General features: G+C 50.5%; 5 protein-coding genes across 5 annotated transcripts; 3 read left to right on the top strand and 2 right to left on the bottom strand.

Annotated features, from left to right (window-relative positions):
* The first annotated feature begins 448 nt into the window (after nucleotides 1-448).
* On the top strand, nucleotides 449-2,670 carry TrAtP1_013318 (uncharacterized protein). Its single transcript, XM_014090690.2, has 3 exons — nucleotides 449-701; nucleotides 806-2,372; nucleotides 2,447-2,670. The coding sequence occupies exons 1-3, from the start codon at nucleotides 643-645 to the stop codon at nucleotides 2,462-2,464; spliced, it is 1,644 nt and encodes a 547-aa protein (XP_013946165.1). The 5' UTR covers nucleotides 449-642; the 3' UTR covers nucleotides 2,465-2,670.
* A 760-nt stretch (nucleotides 2,671-3,430) lies between these two features.
* Nucleotides 3,431-4,219, top strand: TrAtP1_000679 (uncharacterized protein; the record flags this gene model as incomplete). Its single annotated transcript, XM_014090598.2, has 1 exon — nucleotides 3,431-4,219. One exon carries the CDS (start codon nucleotides 3,431-3,433, stop codon nucleotides 4,217-4,219), a length of 789 nt encoding a protein of 262 aa, XP_013946073.2.
* An 816-nt stretch (nucleotides 4,220-5,035) lies between these two features.
* TrAtP1_000678 (uncharacterized protein) lies at nucleotides 5,036-9,923 on the bottom strand. The gene is made up of 4 exons (XM_014090562.3): nucleotides 8,967-9,923; nucleotides 8,412-8,786; nucleotides 6,731-8,357; nucleotides 5,036-6,669 (listed from the first exon to the last, which is right to left on the bottom strand). Exons 1-4 carry the CDS (start codon nucleotides 9,142-9,144, stop codon nucleotides 5,433-5,435), a joined length of 3,417 nt encoding a protein of 1,138 aa, XP_013946037.2. The 5' UTR covers nucleotides 9,145-9,923; the 3' UTR covers nucleotides 5,036-5,432.
* A 6,853-nt stretch (nucleotides 9,924-16,776) lies between these two features.
* Nucleotides 16,777-17,682, bottom strand: TrAtP1_000677 (uncharacterized protein; the record flags this gene model as incomplete). The annotated part of the gene is made up of 2 exons (XM_014090689.2): nucleotides 16,777-17,248; nucleotides 17,312-17,682. 2 exons carry the CDS (start codon nucleotides 17,680-17,682, stop codon nucleotides 16,777-16,779), a joined length of 843 nt encoding a protein of 280 aa, XP_013946164.2.
* Nucleotides 17,683-18,037: 355 nt separating this feature from the next.
* TrAtP1_000676 (uncharacterized protein) lies at nucleotides 18,038-20,059 on the top strand. Its single transcript, XM_014090688.2, has 2 exons — nucleotides 18,038-18,636; nucleotides 18,701-20,059. Exons 1-2 carry the CDS (start codon nucleotides 18,294-18,296, stop codon nucleotides 19,378-19,380), a joined length of 1,023 nt encoding a protein of 340 aa, XP_013946163.2. The 5' UTR covers nucleotides 18,038-18,293; the 3' UTR covers nucleotides 19,381-20,059.
* The last annotated feature ends 2,512 nt before the right edge of the window (nucleotides 20,060-22,571 follow it).

Genomic DNA, 22,571 nt, shown 5'->3' with positions numbered 1-22,571 from the left:
ATCAGCATGGGTCTTGGCAACATCAACTTTTATCCAGTTTGACATGGAATATACGCGTGGGAACATCAAGCTGTATAGTGTGGTCTGTTTTTCCCCAAGTCAACTATTCAACGCCTAAATAAGCTGTTAGCAACCAACTCAGCAACCTGCTATCTGTACTTACTAACCTGGGCACCAGCTACCACAGTGTCTGTAATCAGCTTTTCAAGGTTGATTACGACTGTAGCGGTCACTAAGAGTAACTCGTCCAACAATGTCACATCCAAGTCCTATCAAAGCTGTCTCTATATCCATATTTGCACACATTCTATCAATAAGATAAAAGCTCTAGCATTCCTTCTTCCGCCTTCCATCTGAGCCGGCAGCAATTTATCCAAGCATCCAGCTAGGGACTCCATATAAACCCCCCCCTATTCGACTCGCATGGAGGGGCAGCGCAGCGGAACAACAACCTTTCCTAAGCGGCCATGATTGGCTAAGCACCACAAAAACTGCCCCCCAGGCTACCAGCAAACTACCCCCAAGATTTTCCCAAGGAGCTGTCCAAAGGGAACATCGCCAACTCCCCATAACTTGCGTGACTGGGCGGGTGCACGAAACAACTCTGGCAAAATCCTCTGATTCGGCCACATTTTGCCCATCATGTCTCTCAACATCCCCAACGCGCCCAACGCGGGCCTCTTCAAGCAGGGCTACAACAAGTAAGTGCCAACCCCGCCATCGCCATCGCCATCACCATCACCGTCCGTTGAAGCCTGATGAAAGTCGGGACTCTGGCTGACAAGACAATCCGCGTGCCCTGTAGCTACGACTCAGAAGATGGCGCCGTTCTCCGGAATATCGATGCCTGCCGAACCATTGCCTCGACCGTCCAGACGTCGCTGGGCCCCTACGGCCGCAACAAGATCGTCATCAACCACCTGCAGAAGATGATCCTCACCTCCGACGCCGCCACCATCCTCCGCGAGCTCGACGTCGTGCACCCCGCCGCCAAGCTCCTCGTCATGGCTTCTCAGCAGCAGGAGGCCGAGATGGGCGATGCCACCAACCTGGTCATTGTGCTGGCCGGCGAGCTGCTGAAGAAGGCAGAGGATCTGCTACGCATGGGTCTCAAGACCTCCGACATTGTCATCGGCTACGAGAAGGCCCAGAAGATTGCCTTGGAGGCTCTGAATGAGCTTTCAGTGGACAAGATAGAGAACATCCAAGACCACGCTGAGCTGAGCAAGGCTCTGCGGACTGTCATTGCCAGCAAGCAAAGCGGAAACGAAGACTTCCTATCAGGCCTGGTAGCCGAGGCTGTGTTGGCCGTCCTACCCAAGAACCCCGCCAACTTCAACGTCGACAACATCCGAGTCGTCAAGATTATGGGTGGCAGCTTGGATCAGAGCAGGGTCGTCAAGGGCATGGTCTTCCCCAAGGAGCCCGATGGGTCGGTCAAGAAGGCCAGCCGGGCCAAGGTCGGCGTCTTCACCTGCCCCATTGACACAAGCCAGACAGAGACCAAGGGCACCGTGCTGTTACACAACGCAAAGGAGATGATGGACTTCACCAAGGGCGAGGAGGCACAGCTGGAAACCGCAATCAAGGAGCTTCACGACTCCGGCCTGCGAGTCGTCGTGTGCGGCGACCGAGTCGGCGACCTGGCCATGCACTACCTGAACCGCTACGGAATTCTCTGCATCCGAATCCTCAGCAAGTTTGAGCTGCGACGAGTCTGCCGTGTCGTCGGCGCCACACCCCTTGCTCGGCTGGGCGCGCCCATGCCCGACGAGATGGGCAGCATCGATGTTGTCGAGACGATCGAGATTGGTGGTGACCGCGTTACAGTATTTAGACAAGAAGACGAAGTCACCCGCACTGCTACCATAGTCCTCCGTGGCGCTACCCAGAACCACCTTGACGACATTGAGCGAGCTGTCGACGATGGTGTCAACGTTGTCAAGGCCATCAGCAAGGACAACAGACTGGTTCCCGGAGCGGGAGCCACGGAGATTCAGCTGAGCGCAAGGATACAGGCACAAGGCGAGAAGACACCAGGTCTGAGCCAGTATGCCATCAAGAAGTATGGTGAGGCCTTTGAGGTCATTCCCCGCACCCTGGCCGAGAGCTGTGGTCTTGATGCTACGGAGGTTCTCAGCACGCTGTACGCTGCCCACCACAAGAGCGAGAGCGGCGATGCTGGTGTCGATGTGGATAACGAAGAGGGCAACGGAGTGCTCAACGCCACCAAGCAGGGCATTGTCGACCTGTTAGCCTCCAAGGACTGGGCCATCAGACTCGCTACTGAGGCTGCCCGCACCGTCCTGTCAGTCGACCAGATTATCGTGGCGAGACAGGCTGGCGGACCAAAGCCTCCTGGCCCCAACCCTGTAAGTTTTTGACCTCCCTTCCATGATACTTTGAGTCCCTTGAAAAGCTACAACAATACTAACACCTCTTACAGAACTGGGATGAGGACTAAAGGAGTTGGAGTTTGTCAAAGGGTATAAAATGAAAGGTGGCGGAGGGGCATATAAAAGCATAGATAATCCCGGATCATTTTGAGGCAGGCTATGTGTAATATGATACAATGGACAACAAGAAACAAAAATAGAAATTAATCTGATCTCGGCGAGGCACTGCCGGCGTGAAGGAGAATCTCAGCAACGCTAGCCATAATGCGCAGACTTGTCGTGTCCATCTGGTGGCTGATAAGTTCACTTGATATCAGTGTTGCTCAAACCTTGCGTGTAACTCCGCCGTGATGCGGACAATGTTTGCAGGCAGTTATGGATCTGGCGTCTAGACTAAAGCCAAAAACCCGCGCGGATACGCGGAATTAACCAGGCCTCTATAACAAAAAACCACCAATCAGAGCACACAGCGCCGCACTGATTCAACGCCCCCCTGGCAGTTGTTAGCCAAGGAGGATTTCCATTTCCTACAGCTGTCTTTCGCCTCGTCTCTTTTTTTTTTGGCATTCATCCCGCGCGCTTCTGAACGTTTGTTTTGAAAAGTGGGCACTTTTTTGCTCGAGCGAATCAGAAGCAACAACGCCAGGATCCTTTTTTCCCCCTTCTCTTTCCATACCTGCTCTTTTAGCTTAGACGACAGTTCAGTCTGGTTTTGAATCCTTTCTTTTTTTTGCGTTTCCTTTTTATTTTTATTCAAATGTAAATATTTACATTTGAGCATGATTCGTATTGCGTATTTCCTATCTCGGCCTGGCTTGCAAATCTTCCAGCGAAGCGCTCTCATCCACAAAATTAAGGAGCCGCATCCAGCTTGCGGAGTTTTGTTTTTTTCACAAACGACCAAAGATGATGGCTTTATCTGTAGAAAATGACGGAATTATGGTTTGAATAGCCAAAGATTTGACAAGATCCATGGAAATGCGTGTCCATGGGCAAAGAAAAAACTTGTACATCATCAAAGACGATCCATGTAAATGCATTTGCCGTCATGTTGTATAAGTGACAGCCCCCCCTATTCGCACATGTATATATCACAACTGCCCATCCCCTCAGAACCAAAAAGAACAAATAGCACAATACCAATCAAAAACAATCTCATCTCTAATAAAAAAATAAAAACAACAACAACAAATCCTTCAAAAATGGCCTCCAAAATCGCCATCATCATCACCAGCACCCGCACCCCCCGCGTCGGCCCTCACGTCGCCACCCTCGTCCACAACATCCTCAAAGCCTCCCCCTCCGCCGCCTCATCAACCTTCTCCATCGTCGACGTCGACACCTTCAAGCTGCCCGTCTTTGACGAGCCCGTCGTGCCCGCAAACGTCCCCGCGCGGGGCTCCTTTGTCCACGACCACTCCAAGAAGTGGTCCGCCGAGATCGCCTCCCACGACGCCTACGTCCTCATCGCCCCCGAGTACAACTACGGCGTCGCGGGCAGCACAAAGAACGCCATCGACTACCTCAAGAACGAGTGGGACGGCAAGCCCGCCGCCATTGTCACCTACGGCATCCAGGGCGGCAAGATGGCCTCTGAGCAGATCAAACAGTCGCTTGAGGGCATGGGCCTTCGCGTCTCGGCCACCAGGCCTCAACTTGCCTTTGCTGGAGGCCTTGGCCCCGATACCTTTGGCGCTGTGGGCGAGGGAAAGCTGGGAGACGCTTCCAATAAGGAGTGGGAAGAGAAGCACAGCGAGGAGATTGTCCAGTCTTACAAGGAGATTCTGGATGCCCTTGCCAACCCGGTCGAGAAGAAGGAGTAAAAGCCTAGATTTGCTTCGCATGTATATACCTTTAGAATAAAACGGCTAGAATTATCCTTGCAGGATATCAGAATTGATTGATACCTCTTCTTCACTTACAGACGTCTGATAAAGAGAGGGGGGGGGGGGGGGGGGGTGGTGAAGAAGAGAGAAAGCGAACTGTTTACCCCTTTCCCGCCTACTCGTTCGTCCTCCCCGTTTAAAGCATTCTTTGACAAGTAGAGCAGCTATGAAATACAGTCAGTCATCCAAATAGATAAAGAAGCACATCAAGTTCGACAAAAACAAATGAATAGTCAATCTAGTTTGATTGCAAAACGAATTGATCAGATATACGTTCGGCGTGCAAACGCTCAAAATATCTAAATTCTGTAAATAGGATCCATCCTCCATCCATCCCGGTGTTCTCTCGTGATACCATGCAAATAGAAAAAAGATATTTTATACATAAGGCGTGTTTGTAATGCACAACTTGCTATCCGCCAAGTGTTCCCGAAGACTTTATACCCTCCCCCATTATTCCATCCAAATCGTTCCAAATAAGAGAAGAAAAAAGAAGAAGAAAGATAATAAAACACACAAATCTAAATCCACTTGCTTCATATGATAAGCAATGCACACAATTCTTTTTTCTCCCCCAAAGAACATCACTCAGTGTGATGACTGGCAAATCATAAGCGCCATCATCTGGCATGGCAAAGCTGAGCTGAGACAAGGGAATAAAAGGAGGGCAGAGAAAAGGGGAAATGTAGATAAAAAAAAAAAAAAAAATAGCAAAGAACAAGCACGAAATCAGCATCTCTCGTTACGAAAAGCAGAGAGAGAGAGAGAGAGAGAGAGAGAGAGAGAGAGAGAGAGAGAGAGAGAGAGAGAGAGAGAGAGAGAGAGAGAGAGAGGCATGTCTTGAGAGGGTATACTTTTGCGGAGATGAATTGGAGCGTCATAGATTCCCAGTCCTTCATGGTGATACCACCAAGTAAGTCGATAAATACGATATCTTGTGCAAGGAAATGTCATGAACACATCGAAATTTTCAAAGGGAAACTCCGAATGAGACTTCAGGGAGCAAAAAAGAATCCATGAGGTCGTCGTAGAGCTTATGAAAGGAGAAACAAAGGCAGGAAAAAAAAATGTACCCCAAACGCCATGGCCATGCTGATAAACGAAACGTACGAGATTGCCATTCGTTTATGACCAGAGATAGTTGATTGAATCATGCTTCTTCTGTGATTCCGCCCTCGCCGCCTCCCTCTTCCCGCCATTCTCGGCTGCGCTCTGCAAGGCGCTTGATACCGCTGATACGGCCCGCCCACAGACTCTCGATAGGGCTGCGGTTGGTAAAAGCGCGCTGTGAGCTTATGACGCCAATAGCTTGAAGGACTGCTTTGCGGCTATCGCGACCGAATACAGCAGGATGGTTGATCCATTCCAGGCTGCTCTCCAGCTCAGCATCAAGGGCACTGACTGTTGTCGCATCGATGCCAACGCCAAGTGCCAGTCCGTCTGCGGATCGAGACCGTCCAAGCTGGGGAGGAGGGCCAAGCTGTGTAGCGGTCATTCCATTCCCAGAGGATGACGTTGCCGAAGTTGGCGATGGGCTGCGTTTCCGATCTGGCGTTCCGGATGCCGGCGACCCATCGAGGCCCGGGTGCGGTGTCGAGGGTAGCGATTTGCTTGGAGGCGGCACAGGAGGCAGGCCACCCTTGCCAAGGCCCTTGAGGATGGAGCGGGTCTCGTTCAAGAGCGTATGGGCACGGTCGTGTTGGCCTCGGCTGACGAGCGTCAGTGCACGCGTGAGCATGTCTGAGGTGAGCAATTCCATTCGCCTCTGAACCACGCTGGGGTGGGGAGGAATGGGTGGCGCATTCTGCCATCGGCTCTTCTGGCTATGGGTCGGTGGCAGCATAGTGATGGCCAACAGAGACGGTCGGGGCATTGGAGCAGTGGTGCCGTCTCTCAAGATATCGCCCCAGGTGAGATCAGCTTGGATAAGTGGAACTTCTTCCACCGAAAGAGTCCTCTCAGTATCGCTATCCATTGGACCGCCCAGGGCCTCCAACCCTGAGACGATGTTGTCCCAAGGATCTGGAGGAAGCTGCTCCTGAGAAGACGTATCGGGGAGGATGACGAGCTGCACCAAAATATCGCGCTTATCGCCGAACCGAAGGTCGCCAAGGGATGCCTCAGCATCCCGCCCCGTTGCTCGCTTGGTGATTTGCAGAGCGCCACTGATCTTGTGAAATTTGGCTGGTGACCCCTCTGGGAGCTTGAGCTTGAGCTTGACATTCTGGTGGGACAGGGTCTGCATGCTACCCAAACAACCAGCCAAGCACTCTCGCAGCATCATCCAGTCCTTAACATAGGTATAAGATGCTTTAGTCCTAGTCGAGAGCTCGATCATGGTGTCAGGCTTGTGGGTCATGCCCAAGCCAAAAGAATGAATGGTGATCCTATAAAGTTTTTCTGGTCAGGATAGTCTGCTTTGATAATAGGGGTTATGAATCAACTTACTTTGCGGCTTCTGCTCTGGAAACGACAAAGTCGACAGAATCAGCGTCAGAGGTCGACGCATCGCTGATGAGCAGAATAGTGGCAATCGGGTTGTTGTGTTTGCGCTGCATTAGAAGATCCATGGCGACATTAGCGCCCTCAACCACGTCGGCGCGGTGACTCTTCTGCCCAACGGGCTTGATCGCGGACAACACATTGGACCAGCCATGCCATGCTTTGGTGGTCATGCCGACAAGAGGCACGCCGCCACCGCCAGAGCCAAATGTAACAAGGCCCATACGGTCCCTTTCGCCGAGTGTGCTTACCATGAATCTGAGAGCGTCACGGACGAGGTTGATCTTAACACCTTGCATCGACGAAGAAATAGGGACAACTACAACAACATCGATCGGGACGTGAACAGTGCTGGGAAGGCGAGCAGCCTTGGTCGGTACGTTGGTATACTCTGTTTGAGCTGTCGTGACGGACTTGTGGCCCCACGAAGAGGCGATGGAGGAAACACGCTGCTGGCCGGCCCGGCCCCAGTCTCCGTCCTCATCCGTTTCAGACATCTCGCCGCGGTCCACATCAGGACTTCGAAGGGAAGGAGGGAAATCGACGGCGTGCAAGTCCAGCAAAGCTTGGTTCCACAATTTGAGTTGGTTTCGGTTGTCAAATCTAAGATGGAACTGGGGCAGTTCGGCCACGGATAGATTCAAAGTTAGAATATTCTCATCGATGGCTCCAGTCTCCGTCACATCGTTGAGGTGTTTCTTGATCAAGATGGATCCCTTTAGTGTGCAGCGGGTTGCTGGCTTTCGTTGAGCACCATGGTCGTCCCACTGGGGAGGGAGCTTCTTTTCCTTGACGCAAATGAGCATCTCAGAGAAGAGGTAGCATTCCAATTCTTGCCAGGACACCTTGTCTTTGCCTACTCGTAGCGTGCCGCAGAGCCTCAATTGTCCGAATCGGTCGAACTCTAGGCCATGCCAGTTATCAACACGGTTGCGTAGATTCTCCGTCATTTCCTCCAAAACATCGGCGGACTCATAAGGATAGAAGCGTGTGGTGTTTGGTGTCGGTGTCGGAGAGGGCGACACAGCGCGAGGAGGAGCAGTTTCGGTAATACCCGAGTTGACACCCACTTGCGATTGCACCGGGGAGCCAATATCCTCAGGGTCTGGCCGCCAATTGTTGTCCGGAACTTCAACCGTAACAAGGCACGTGAGCGTCTGCTGTTGGCGAGATCTGTTGATGGTGGGAAATTCGGAGCGAATGGTAACAACCGGGGGCGGAATAGGATTTCTCGTTGCTGGGCGGGGGCTGCTGGGCGTCGTTTCCATTGTCTGGACATCATATTCGTGGCGCCATTGAGAGCCGCTCTGGGCTGTTTCTGGGTAGCCATTGGATGAAGCCATACCAGTGCTGTCGTTGCGAGTATGCCTTGTAGACCCATGGCGATCCGAGGCGGCGTCTCTACCATCGCGATGACTTCCCTTTCCAATACTCGAGCTGGAGACTATCGGCCGCCTCTGGGCGCTATCAACACTGGGCGGTCTCGCTGCCGGGTTGTCCCAGGTTGGCGCCGGAGTGACAGTCTCAGCCCTTGGCTCAGTGCCGGCAGTACGAACCATGTTGCTGATTTTGTCTACATTTGAATTAGCGGCATGATTCTGCGATTCTGTGCGTCTAGATGACGAACTGATGTCCAGGACATTGCCGCCTCGGCTGGAGTCAAGATGCAGCGGAGCATCACAGGCTGGGCAATATTGTGCCTCCATTTCACGGATGAACTCGTAGAAGCAGGCTTCGTGGGAGACGTGGGAGCAAGAGAATTGCAGGATACGCTCGCCACGCAGCGTGTGCTCCAGTGGCTCCTCGCAAACCGCACATTCGCTTCCAACGAATGTCCTATCCCGCCGCATACGGCTTCGGTCCGCGTTGCTAGACATGACGTTGTTGTCGATGCCCCCTACTCTTCTAGATGTAGCGGTGCTGGTGGTGGCGTTGCTTGCAGACCGCCCTCGTTGGAGAGAGACGGTGCTGCGTGTTGCTGAAGAATTGTTGAAAGATTGGCCTGGATGGGGTTTTACAGTTAGTGACTTTTTTTCCCCAATATATGATATGGCATAAGCAGCCATCGTCAAGTGGAGGCAAGGGGAGAGACAAAGAGGGGGGCCAAGGGGACGAATCGCGGCGCATATACTATGTAAGGGGGCGGCGTATATGAAGCCGGCGTGAGAGATGAGAAGCGTACCCTCAAGATGGAACGGAGCATCCGTCGTTGCACTGCTCCCAGGCCTAAACCGAGAGCTGACCGATCTTGTTGACCGCGGACTGGCGATGATGCCCAGGTCTCCCAGCGCGTGTGACAGGTCTGAGTTCTTCCTCCGCAGACCGTCGAAGGGCTGGTTCTTGTGTTTTCGGCTGAACATTGGAGAGCCACTGGGGTGGGTCACCGACTAGAATCAATAATCGAAGTCTAAGAGCTGCGCTTGTCTGCTTTTGCCCGACTGCTCTTGCGTGTTTCAGCAAGTGCCTCTTTAATCTTAATCGGTGCGTAGAGAATGTGGCAAGTTACTGAGCATTTGACTAGTGGGCTTTTTGGATCGACGTAAGGTTGGGCGTGGCGTTTCAAGAGCGCCGCGGCGAAAGGCAAAATGTAAGAGAAGACGAGAAATCCTGAAGGAACGACAAACACCGGAGGTGGGGAAGAGACGAGCGTGTATGCCGAGCAGGCGCGGCAGACGCAACGCAGGATGAGGAAACGAGGAAAACAAAACGAGAGGCGCTCCGTCAGGTAAAGAGTAAAGTAGTAAAGTCGTAGTCGTAGTCGCAGTCGCAGTAGCAGTAGCAGTAGCAGCACTACTAGCAGCAGTGATGGGACGTGGGATTGGAAAAGGAAAAAAGCAGATGCGCTTCTAGCTCCTGGTTCGACAATGGCTGGCTGTTAGACTGGAGAGAGCGGGGACCGCGCGCGCATGATGCTTGATGGCTGCAAGCCACCCAGACGATAGTGGTGCCTAGATCGGGACGCTGGCGATTATAGCACGGGGTGAGACGAGGCAGAGCTCGAGCTACCGGTCTCTGGAGGCAGCGCCGCTGACGGGCTGAAGGAATGGACGAGCGCGGCGGGAAAAAGAAGGAGAGAAAAGAGTGAGGGTTGCGGTGAGGAGGGAGCCAGGTCGCAGAAGAGAAAGAAGGAAAAGTGAAGAAGATCCGAGGAAAAAGAGATTGAGGCCTGCCCTGGAAAACGGTACTTTGCAGCTACATATCTGGCGAGCCATCAGGTACCAGGGAAAAGGGGGGGCTTGACAATTTGCCTTCTAGCGTTCCTAGCCTGGGTACCCAGTTATCCGCTGCACTGGCTGCAGCTGATGCTGGTTCCTGCGTTACAGACCTGGTCACAATGGCCTACCACGACTATGCCAAAGCTACCTGCTGTACAGTACACGCATGCAGGGAGAACTTGCACGGATGACCTACTGCGCTTGGTGCAGTGTGATATCAGCGGCCAAGTGGTGATGCTGAGCTGCAGCTGCACTCCCAGCCCAGCGGCTCGTCCAGAAACGGCCATGGCCCAGGAACCTTGGTAGCGTTGATGGCCTGCACAAGTAGCCGCCAGGTACCGCCGTATTCTGTTGGTTGACCGTCGACAATTGACAATGACGGAGTTTTATTGGCAGCATGCACCCGCCCGCTTCACCACCAACATGCATCTAATCGGACACATATACGAATGCCCTTCGCCTCTTTCTCTCTTCTCTTCTTTTCTTTTTTTTAATCTCTTATTTCTTCAATGCCAGCCCGTGCTGAGAGGGCCCCATAGACCCTTTCAGTGGTAGTAGGTAGCACATACCTGCATGCTACTACTATTGCAGAGCCCGGGTTGCTGCAGATCCCGGGCCTGCACGGTCCGAGCGAGATTAAACGTACCTGTAGGTACTTGTGCCTCCACACGACAGCAACGGGGGGAGAAAACTGTCAGATGCCGTATCGTGCAAGGTGACTGTGGAATCGTGGCCGATAGCCAGAGCAGGAATAGGTCCAAGCATAGAGCACAGGCATCCGATTCCGCACTGCAAGCACTCAGGTGGGCACGAGCACAGACTAGTAAAGGCACAGACATGCTAACAATATCGTCACGCAGTCGCCGAATCGCAAAGGCCGCCGATTGGGATGGATGGATGGACGGATGGACGGATGGATGGCCTGAATGGCCAGAATGGCCTGATTGCCGGCTTTGCATGACGGAGACTAGCCGATGCGACGACGACGAATGCAAAAGACCTAGCATCCCATCCTTGGACTCTGACCAAGACTCTGACCCAGACGTCGCATGGCCATGCTGCTCGCCTTGGCCGCCGGGTGCCTGGCTTGTCCTCCGCCGCTGGAAATCCCTACCTGAACATTCATGCGAGCCCCTGTCATCGTATCCCGAACCGGACATGGTCTGCATGGTGGTGGGGAGAGCGCCGTTTGTTCCAATTCCATCTACAAGTAAAATGCACATTTAATCAGGGCATGCCCGGCTTGACGCTAATCTTCTGCTGGTGCTAGTCTCTTCGTCCGCCATCAACGCTAATTTCATGCACGTCTGGTGTTAATCATTTCCAAGTATACTTGCCCTGTGCCGCCGTGCAGCACTTGGCCTCGCCCATCATTAAAGCTTTAATTTCCAGACGCCTAATTGGAATAGCAACGACCAGATACAGGATGAACATAGGATCCGTGCGTTGGGTATGCTCACTTACAAGGCTTGACCTACTCGGACTTTCAAAACAGAGTTCAAGAGGCGCCAAAACCCAAGGTGACTTGAATACCTACTACTACCACGTACGTCCCAGGCACTTTGTCTAAACATGCACGAGTATGGAGTAGGTTCCTCGTTGCAACGTGCGCCATTATGGGGGCTCTGATAATGCTGCGCAAAATCAACTACTGTAAGTGAATTGGTACCCATCCTGGTCGGTGGGCTCCGTAGTCACTTTCCGTAAGACGATGGAGGAAGAGCATTATGATGCAAGCACCAATAGAATGCCGCCGGAAGAGTCCCAGGCAAGTTTGTTTGGAAGCGTTCGTTGGATGCACCTCACAGAGCCCCGGGCCGCCTTGTGCCGCGTAAAGGAAAGCATCTCAGCCGTATGACCATGTGCCGCACTGTCCAAGGTCTATGCTCTCTGTCTACCAAATATTCTTCGCGTATGGCGAGACCACAATGGCTGAAGAAATGATCCTACGCTTACCTACTTGTCGTCTGCATGGGCTCGCCCGAAGCCTCACGGAATGGCTTCCGGCATGTGAATTAGTGCTGGTAGCTTCAAACTTGCGTCTCAAGCCAACCATCTTAGCCTCGCGTGGCGAACGGTGGATATGGCCAGTCTTGTCGGCCTATGAGAGCACAAAGAGAAGCGGGCAACTCGTCTTTGCTCATAAAATAGCCCTGGAGACAACCGCCTTTCCAGATTCTGTATTCACCGTTGCGGAGCAGCCACAGAGACGGCCCGCGGTGCGAACCCTCTGCCATGATCCTCCAGCTGCCAATTGACCTGGAGGTGGCAATAAACGGGAGCTTACCTTTCAGGTGAACAGCATTCTACCCTGATAGTCTCACTTCTGTACCACAGAGCACTGGCGTAGTTGCTTGTTAATAGTATCGCCAAGCGCAGACACACAGACGCGCGGGAGCACACAAGCGACCAGCCATTCGCTTTTAGCCAGAAAACGGGATACATGTTGTTTACCCCAATCCTTCCGATCCCAGCCTTCGGGCAAACTCCTGCTTGTGGTGCTAGTTACTCACATACAGTACAGGTAAGATCGAGCCAGTGGGATCCAGAGATTTGGTGCTGTGGCTTCCCAGATGCTACGATACCTTGGAAAGGGCTAGTGTATTTTGGTCCCAGTTCTTAGCGCAGTGCTAGCCCTAGTACCTAAACACAAACTTGCCCACTTTCGTGCGCACAACTTCTGCGGAGTCATGATCCTTGCTCTCCCAACTCCCAAATGGCATCGGGACTCTGCTACTACTTGTACTACGAATCATACCCAGGTTCGCCTATTCTAGGGTAGCAGCGCTTGCGAAGCGACAGACGACTTGCATGTTCTAGACTACATCGCCGCGCTCTTGGACAAGAAGCATACGTCGAAAGGCAGCGCTAGGCGCGCTTATAAAGCTCCCCAGCAGCCGGAGTTTAGGCAGCGATATACATCTATATACAGGGACGTGTTACCAGGCCACCATCGTAGAGTAATAGTCTTCTAAAAAGGCGGGCCCTGTGGTGTTCTTGCCCCTAAACACTAACTCTGGCTGTTTTATATAAAAATAGCTATAAATAAGGGAATCAAATTTCTATAAGAACAACTTAAGACTAGACTTTTATTTAAATATTAAATTTAAAGCTATAAGTACTATATATTTTTTTATAGTTAAGGTATACTTATAAGGTATTAGAGCTGTTATTTTTTCTATGTAAAACACTAATCAAATGCGATATGGGTTATTGAACTGGGGTTGTGGGCCTACTACGCTAAAGGGCCTGTTTATTTGGAAGACTACCCTACGATGGTGGCCTGGTAATACGTCCCTATATACAGTATGCCTCCAACGCAAATCTGCACGTCGGACCCAAGCGGCGATAATTCTACCGTGACATCGGCTTCAACGCCTCCAACGGCCGACGGCATATCGGTCCGGTGGGCTCTCTTGACTGCCGTGGGCAGGATGTATACTGGGTATCACGGCGAAGAGACACTAGATTGTCTATCAAACTTGATATCCCCCACTTCATCTCATGGCAGTAGAGTGATGTGTCATTAATCCCGAGCATGACTCGCCGTGACAGAAACCAATCATTCTTTCAGCAAGCGGATGAGCGCTATCTTCGCAGCTCTTTTACTAGTCCCCCCCCCCCCCTAATTCGAACACGGCCAGCGGGGGAAGAAGAGTAAAACAGGCACGGACTGATCCGTCTGGCCGACTTCAAGAATCTCCAACTGGCTTCAAGTAACGCCACACCCGTTTGGCGTCCCGCCCGGCTCCAATGTCTTCAAGCCACCAGACTCTACAACTGTCCACAAGCTGAGGTAGACTGAAAGGAGTTGGGTGCCTGAAGAGCTAAAGTCAAAGGGATGCCTTTGATCTACTGCTCTCGATTAGACGTATACAAATATGGCGTCGATTGACTACCACCCAATAGTTCAAGTATTCTTGCAGACAGCTAGCCATCTACGGGCAAAAAGAAGGCCCCTTTGCTTCAGGTTGCTCAATCGACAGCCACTACTATCGAAACGGGAACGTGCTAAAAAGCTCTCTATCTGCAAGTGGAAGATTCTCAGGCAAGATCGCCTGGGCTAACAGTATCTTTCAAGCTGTTCCGTCGCTTGTACTACCCAGATGTGGCGCCAGCTAACCTAGGAGAGGTTACAGCATTATTGCTTGATGTAGTACTCCGTATATGCTGAGAATGGGCTATGCTGCGATGACACCTATGGCGGAAGTTTCCGACTATTCAGGTCAACTTATCTTCAGACGAGAGCGTCGACTGCCGCCAAGGTACCGCAAACGACCAGAAAGTACACTTGTTGCCGCCAAGAGCGCCAATATGAGAATGCTCTGTCCAGCTGCTGTGAATGTGCAAGTAGGATAATGGCCGACCTTCTTCGATTGGCCTAAAGTCTCAAGCATGGCCTAACTCGAGTTGGGATGATCCTCGTACGTACCCTACTGGTATCCTAGGCTGATGGTTCCTGGCCATACATTTACGGCGGGGTATACCATGCTTTACTTGCAAAACATGCCGGACAGTAACAAATGCTCCTATTGGACGAGCATTGGCGTTCCAAAGTTGGGAGTAAGCCACCGATAGTAACGAAAATTCATTCTCCTACGATATACATGGTAACATACACAGCCTAGCTGATATATGATGAATGAAAAGGATTCGCAGAAGTCAGTGCTATGCTGAGTTCTCGAACGGTCTGAAAATGCGCGTTGGCTTTGCATTGCACAAGGATCCTAGGCCTGGCATGTGATGAAGTAAATCTCTTGGATGCTGAGAAGGAGCAATTAGGCTTACTGGATTGGCCCCCCGTGACGGGATGACAATCCTTCCGGGTCTCTTCCGTAGGCTTTGTCGCTATTTTGACCCCTTTAGGGAACATTGTATTATCAGACGCACTGGATGAGAGTATGGGACTACATTTGTGGATACGAAATAGTAGACAGTAAGCCATCACCAGAAGTGAAGTCATCGCGTTTCACACTCTAGGAGAAATGTTTCTTTCACGTTTCGGTATCATGCGTAGTACTTGCAAACCCACGCTTTTGAGGCACCTGTTTCCCTGCTATCCAGGTATTAAGCGGAAAGAATGGGATGTGACGTTTGAGCGTAAAAAGCAATTAGAAAGTGCTTCAACTACTTCGCACCATTAGACACCCACGTATCACATGGGTGTTGTTTGTGTATGAATCTAGCGGTGTACTTTTATCACGCATTGAATAGCACACACGGTGTGCATGTTACATCACAAGCGTCTGCTGTGCGACTTTTGGAAAGGATCTGTGACTGCAACCCTTGCTTGGGGAGATGAAAAAAAAAGAAAGAAAGAAAGAAAGACAAAAAAGTGAGAAGGATTTAGGAAATGATGTGATGTGACGTGACGTTTCCAATTTTTCTGTTTCTTCTTTTCTTTCTCTCTCTTTATGCTCCTTTTTTGGTAATGGAATATAGGTAGGATGGGAAAAAGGGGGGGGGGGGTTCTTTTGTTTCCTTTTTTTCTCTGTTCCGGATATATTAAGGAGGTTTTTCTTCTTCTTATATGTGATAGTGCCGCGCCACAAAAAGAAACGCATCAAGGGGAAAACAATAAAAAGGAAACATAAAAAAACACACAATTATAGGTTGTTTTCTCACTGTGGGATACTACTTTGTAGAAAATCGCATGGCATGTAAAAATGAACAATAAGACTCGTACTGTATGGTATCACTTAATGATTGCTCTTGGGTTTACATGCGCTTTGGCCAAGAATAAGGTACTGCCATCTTTCTCATCCTGTTTAGACACTAATCACAGTCTGCGTCTAATTGCTTCGCTTGCTAGCACTTGCTGGAAATGGGTGAATTGTTCAGACTCACTTTCGAAGATCTTGACCATGTCTTCCAACGATTGTCTCATGGCTTGGTTTTGGGTTGGATTTGTGTTCGTCGCTCACTTACATCCATGGCGGTTGCTGGTGTCCGCTCCGTTCAATTGATACATCGTCTTAGTGCGAGATGGTAGAGGTCGCTGTGGAAAAAAAGTGTACAATGTTGTAGAGCAAGTATAGTAGAACAAGTAGCTGATGGATGTTGTTGCGCAATACGTTTTGTGGTGACCCAAGTTGAACATTTACATGGACACGAAACGGTTTATATCTAGCTGAATGAGAACATGAGGCAATTCAAATAGAAAAGACTCCTTAGCTGCGAGCTCCAGTGTAATATGGCCATCTCGCTGAAACATGCTTTTTTGCTTCACGGTTAGGTCATTTGGTTATTCGGAGATGTACGAAGTAACAGATAATAAACACGGTTATCTCAGAGAGAGGTGGGGAGGAAGAGACTTTCATTTGAAACAAAATGATGTAAATTATAATTCTATTCATTCAAGAGCTTTCGTAGAATGTATCAGCTACTCGAGTACTTTTTAGATGATTCCTATTCACCTCGTTGTTGTCTTTCTGTCCTTGACATCAAATGCTGTAGATCCGCCTAGAATAAAACTCCCACATACCCAGTTTGATACCAATTTTTTTATGCCGTTAATAAATATGTCTATGCTCGACAGAAGAGCTTTGGGATTATCCAATGGTACACGCCAGCTTTCATCTGTCCACGGAAGCGACGCTCTGGATCTGAACACCCCCAACAACAGGCTAGAGCCTCAGCAACGCAGAATGTGCCGACACGTGGTAGTGTGCTGCTAGACAAATGTCCCGCGTATATGAGAAGAGCTGATTAATTATGAACGTTGTGATGTTCTGGGTATCACCACATGCAGCTAACAAAAAGCACCACCTCGAAACCTCATTTCTTGAAAAATCCGGTTCCAGATTTAGCAGCAGGCCGGTTTCGCTTCAAGAGCAAATCCTTGGAAGACCTGGTATGCTTCTTGAGTTTTGGCGCCATTCGTTCGTCCGTCTTCTTGGCAACTCGGTACACTGTAGAGTTCACCACTTCATCCTTGGGCCCGGCATCTAGGCGTGTAAGCCTCTTTTCGACTCCGGAAACCTTTCGTCTCTTTGGCCCTGAAGCAGCATCGGCAGCATCTTCATCCTCATCTTCGCTTGAAGAATCTTCCAGGAACTCGGCGGGGAGAACGGCTGGGATGTCAGACTTCTGCACTCGCTTCCTTCCGCTGCTGGCTTCAGACTTTCTGCTTTGTGACTTGGTGGCGGACACCTCTTCCTTGGCCTCATCAGCCTTCTTTCGCTCCTCGGCTTGTTTCTTGAGGAGCTCATCGCGCAGTTGACGCTTGCGCTTCTGTGTAGCAGCTTGTCTGGTAGGAGAGTTAGCCAAAACAGTAACCTAAAAATTGGTGATTGGTAACAGGAGAACATACTCTTTGGCTGCCTGTTGAGCAACTTGTGCGGATTTCTTGATCTCTTCAGCCACCTTGGTCGTAGACACAGCTTCGGGAGCTTCATCATCGCTATCCACCTCCTCCTCCTCTTCCTGGCCCTCAACTGCCTCCGCTGTTTCGGCAGCTGGATTTAATGATGACCCAAGAGGAGCATTTGCTTCATCTTCATCCTCGTCGTCAAAAACTTTGAGAGTGCCCTTGGTTGGTGTAGACGCTCCTTCCTCTTCCTTCTCTCTCACTGGCAGCTTCTGCGCGGGGCTTGATTTCGCACTTGACTTCTTTGTGACACTCGCACCCCCTTTTACAGGCGTATCTTGCATAGCCGCTCTTCTCCTAGTTTGAACGGGCATGTTGGCGATGAGATCCGGCGCTGTGAAAATTTCTCTCGAGTTTGGCGTCTACTTTGACACGTCGTATACCGCGAATTGCTTGGCGAATCACCACAATTTCTCCAAATTTTGATTATTAATTGGAATAAGAAGATTCTTTTCTCTTCAGATAGCTCGTTATGTTTTTTTTTCCCGGTTAGGCCTTTTCGTTTGCTTCTTCTCACTTGGTGTAGTCGATTTGCGATTTGCTCGAGGTTCGAGATTCAAAAAAATTTCGGTGGGGCCTTTGGGCGAGATAGCCACCAACTGCTAGCGCGCCTGATTAGCCAGCCGCTTAAACGAATTGGATACGTCCAAGAGCAGCCTTTCAACTTCCGTCTCAACCAAATCATCCAGTCACTATTTCATGAACATCCAACCAAGATAATACACTTGTGAAACTTACGAGCCAACGAGATACGGATTTTTATACATTCTACAGTTTTCTATCCATTGAAGTCTCTAGCTTTTGTGACGCTCACTGAGCGGTGAAGCGCTCACTCCAACTGGCTATTCCTGCTTTCTTCATGCGACTCACCGGATAGCCGCTTCACAAGAGATACGCTTCCATTTTCATCCTATTTTCCGGTATCATGTCTACTTGCGGCTATTGCAAGGCCATTCGGCCCCTAATAGCTTCAGCGCGGTCATTAAGAATCACCCCCGCAACGCATTCCATCAGGCCGCAAGCTTCGACAGTTGGCAGTCATAGACAAGTCCGGCATTATGCGGTACCAAAGATGAAGAGAGTCGGTCCGTCACCCCTCGAAGTGTTCAGCTTATCCGAGATCCCCATGTCATCTTTCACTGCCGTCATCGAGAGAAGCGGAGAGGCCTTTAAACGAGCCTCCCCTGCTGAGTATTATGATTGCGTCAGAAAATTCCACGACGCAATTAGTCGGGGTTCAGATCCATGGTCCGTGGCATTGACTGGCAGTATGTATCAGATTATTTTCCAATACATCTCCTCTGTGCCATTGAATGCTAACTCATGTCGAAGAAGATGGCTTCTCCGTTGAGGTAATCCACGACGCAGCTTGCATCATGCGACAAGTTCGTGGTCCCCGGAGCGCAGACGCATTCTCAACCGCGCTTTGGACAGCAGCCTCAGACGCTGGCTATCGGCCCTCTATATTGTCGCTTGCAAGGCATCTTGTGCGATCGGGTGCCTACGGACGCGTCCCCCAGCTCCGAAAGGTCGAAGCACGATTCAAGCAACTCGTCTCAACAGCAAGAGACGCTGATGCTCTTACTGTGGAAGGCGAACTTCAGTACGAGCAGGGGAACTACGAAGCTGCAATCAGAGCGTTGCGACGGGCGCTGCAGGTAGGGACCCCGGACTTTGAATGGAAGCATAGCTGCCAACTATGCGTGGGCAAATCATTGGTCAAAACGAACCAGCATGAAGAGGCTCGAGCATTATTCGAGTCACTATCCGGCATCGGCTTCGTTGAGGCGGACGTCGAGCTTGGCAAATTGCTTCGCGTAAGCGACAAGGATGCTGCAGAAAGGCACCTGTTCACTGCCGCGTCCAATGGGAGGGGCGACATGTTCAGCTTACTGTCGGAAATTGCCCTTGAGAAGGCTGCAGATTCTGGAGACGACAAGGCATCAAAAGAAGAATCCTTACGATGGGCCAAGGAGTGGTCAAAATTGGCGGACCCGCCCACAGAATACTAACAATGCAAATCCTAACAACACCGCCACAGACTCAAGGGTAGCGGTGAGAACGATGCGCGCGCCGTTGACCCAAGCTTTGAGTACCCGTGCAAATTCTCCCGGCCCCAAGGGTATTCAGATACGTGTAAGATACTAAGCATCTGTATTTCGAGCGCACTTGCATGCCATGTACAGTGGCGTGCGACACCCTGATCGACGCGAGATCCGACGCTTTGGTAGGACCATGGCACGGAGCGACGGGAAGACCTTGAAACGATGCAGGGAGGGCGCAGATGGCTAATCACTCTTTGGGTGGTATCGACAAACGTCAGTTTACGCGAGCAAACAATTCCATGCCAAACCAGTTCTGTACCAAATTTCTTGTCGTCTTTCGAATTTTCGGTCCTGGATCTCTAAAATCTGAGGACAAAGAAAAAGGGGCATCTCAAGATTACCAGGCAAAAAAAGCGCCAGCTGTATAATTCCATACAGTTTCATTTATATGTGAGATTATTTGCATTTACAGCAGATGTTATATCTATACGAGAATTTACTTGTACGTAATGACGATCATTTGTCTATGTGAAACATGGAGAGTAGGGCATATAGACTTGGTGCATGCTGCACATGGCTGATCAAACCGCTGAACCAACACCTTGTAGAAGTAGACGAGCTGTACTCTGCCACGCATGACAATATGTATATTGGAAGCTTGTACTTTGTAATTGGTGCGGGTAGGTATTTCTTCTGACTTGGAAGACGACAAATGGCTAGTAAAACCCCAAGTTTCGTATGCCCTTCTTCAATAAGACTGGACGAATGCATCCATCAACTTTTGAATCTTCATGTATAAGGTAGTCTAAATCTCGATGCTAGTTGAAAGCCTAAAAGACAATCCAAGATGGCGAGAGTGGCGGAGAACTCCGTGCTCAGAAATGAGCTGTAAGCTGCATATATCATCGCCAAGGCCACGCACGGGCTCTTTTAGATACGGGTATGCTGCCAAGAATAGAAAGGGCTACTCTGAATATAGAAAAATGAAGAGCTTCTGGAATCCAGGTAGAAGAAGGGGATAGCTTTAGTGGGTGGTTTAAATTCATGGGCGGGATGCGTAGGTCGGGTATTACAACTAGCTGGCGTTACACTTTTGATGATTTTTCGATTTGTTTGTAGCTTGTCGTTTGATTATACTCGCAAAACCCTTTTAGGTACGCGGCTTTTATGGTGAACGAGCTGCTGGACCGTGCTGCCATAACACTCAATGTTGGTTCAATCCTGCCCCTAGAGTTCTATGCACATGTACCTGTACCTAATTTACCAAGAAGAGATATATCGAGATTTAAGCTTCTTGTCAAGATCTAGAGGCAAAATCAGCCGCAGCCGTCAACTACATCTTCATCTGTCCGTTTCTTCCCGCGCCATTTGGCGGTCTGCATGCACTTGCGCAGCCTCTCGTTGTTTGAGCCACTTACACATGGCACTGGAATGTCGATCTCGATACGAGAGGGCATCCACACGTGCTCACATACATGTACGTCACATGCCAAGAGCAAACTGCATGCATCATGTTTAAAATAGACGTCCGCGGTACGTACTCGATGTACATGTGCAGCAACGCCGAGTCCTTGGAACCATCACCGTGCGTAGGTAGCTACTACTGCTGCTGCTAGATCATGTAAGCTTCTCCTATAGTACTACTGCTGATGGCAACGCATAAAGTACTCATATACGTCACGACTCTAGCAAGCAGCTTCACAGAGCTAGTTTGTCCCCTCACACTGCATGTTCAGCTGGCCAGGGTAGCGGTAAGTTCCAGTCCCCTGTTTGCGCCCTTTGCTGCTGCTGGTACTGTACGGAGTCAAGAGTTCAGGTAAGCTGAGCTGCAAGGGGCTCAAGCCACTACGCCGCTCCACTTGGCAGACGAGTCCTACAGTAGGCTCAGGTACAGTAGGCTCAGGTACGTGGCATAGGCCCCTTGCCTGAAGCGGTAGTATTCCTGCATGTACGGAGCATTGCTCGTATAAGAGTAACTTGAACTGGCACGCGATGGCTGCTACTGTGCTTTGTAAGTGCTGGTAAAATTATACAGTAGAATACCTACATGTGCAAGCATGTGCAAGTGCCGACACGGCAAGCAGAACAATGGCTTGTGCCATCCTGTGCATTGTATGAGAAGAACCGATTACTGGCTGTGGGATCCCCTTTCAAGCTTACCAATACAATGCATGCAGCAGTGCTCCGTACTTCGTATGTAGGTAGGCAGACGCATAAGAGAAATTGCATGCATGCACGCGAGCAGCGGTATGGCATACGAGTAAGAAGCATCGTATCGAATGCAGGTACCGATGGGCCTCGCCGCGCCCTGCAGAAGCGAGAAACATGGATTCTTCAACACCACATGCCGTGTCGCAGCCACTCCCACACGTGGCCGAAGAGGTCCAAACGACACTCACTCTGGGGAATGAGTCCCGTCCCGTACTCCAGATAATTTGCCATTGTGAGACTGCCGGACCCGCGCCTGAGCCCGCGCTCGCCGTCATCGTGAGGTTTCCAATCAAAAGCCATTGTTCTTTCGGTCGCCCAGGCGCAGAAACGGGCAAAGTGCGAGCCAAAAGGGGGAACCAGCTCTCCACTGAGGCGCCGGCAGAGTTTGGAGCTACCGTGCCTTGGAACGAAAGAACAAAAGCTGCGGCCAATTTTGTTTACATGGCGGCGCACAATTGTTTCGCGTCTTGGTCTGCGGACTGCACTATACACTGCGGGAAATGAAGTAGGATCAGAATTGTCGAAATATTGAAACGAACGTTGCTTTGTTTTGTCTTTGAATATTCCTTCTTCTTCGCCCTTTTAAAACATGGTTGTTTTGTTAAGGGGGCAGGCCAGCCCGGCAACGGCTGCCACAGCCAAAACATTGACGGGAACAAAATCTGAGATGAGAGCTGATGATACATACAGGTACAGCAAGATGCCGAGCATGGGATAAAGTACCTGTCTACATGATTCATTAACGGGACCGGAACGACAGTATATGGAGCATGCAGGGAACTTGCCCGAGCCTTGGGCGTTTTATTGGTTTATTACTGCTGCCAAGTTGTCCCCTTGCTGCCCAGAAGAGGTGGATTATGCGTCGTATGCAGGTTAGGGCTTCCAGTTTGTACGCTTTAGTGCTGCATATCCAGGTACCCGCGGCATATTTATTCCCAGATGCAATA

Source organism: Trichoderma atroviride, chromosome 1 (genome assembly GCF_020647795.1).
Source record: "Trichoderma atroviride chromosome 1, complete sequence".
Taxonomy (NCBI): Eukaryota; Fungi; Ascomycota; class Sordariomycetes; order Hypocreales; family Hypocreaceae; genus Trichoderma; species Trichoderma atroviride.
This window is presented reverse-complemented; position numbering and strand designations above follow the sequence as displayed.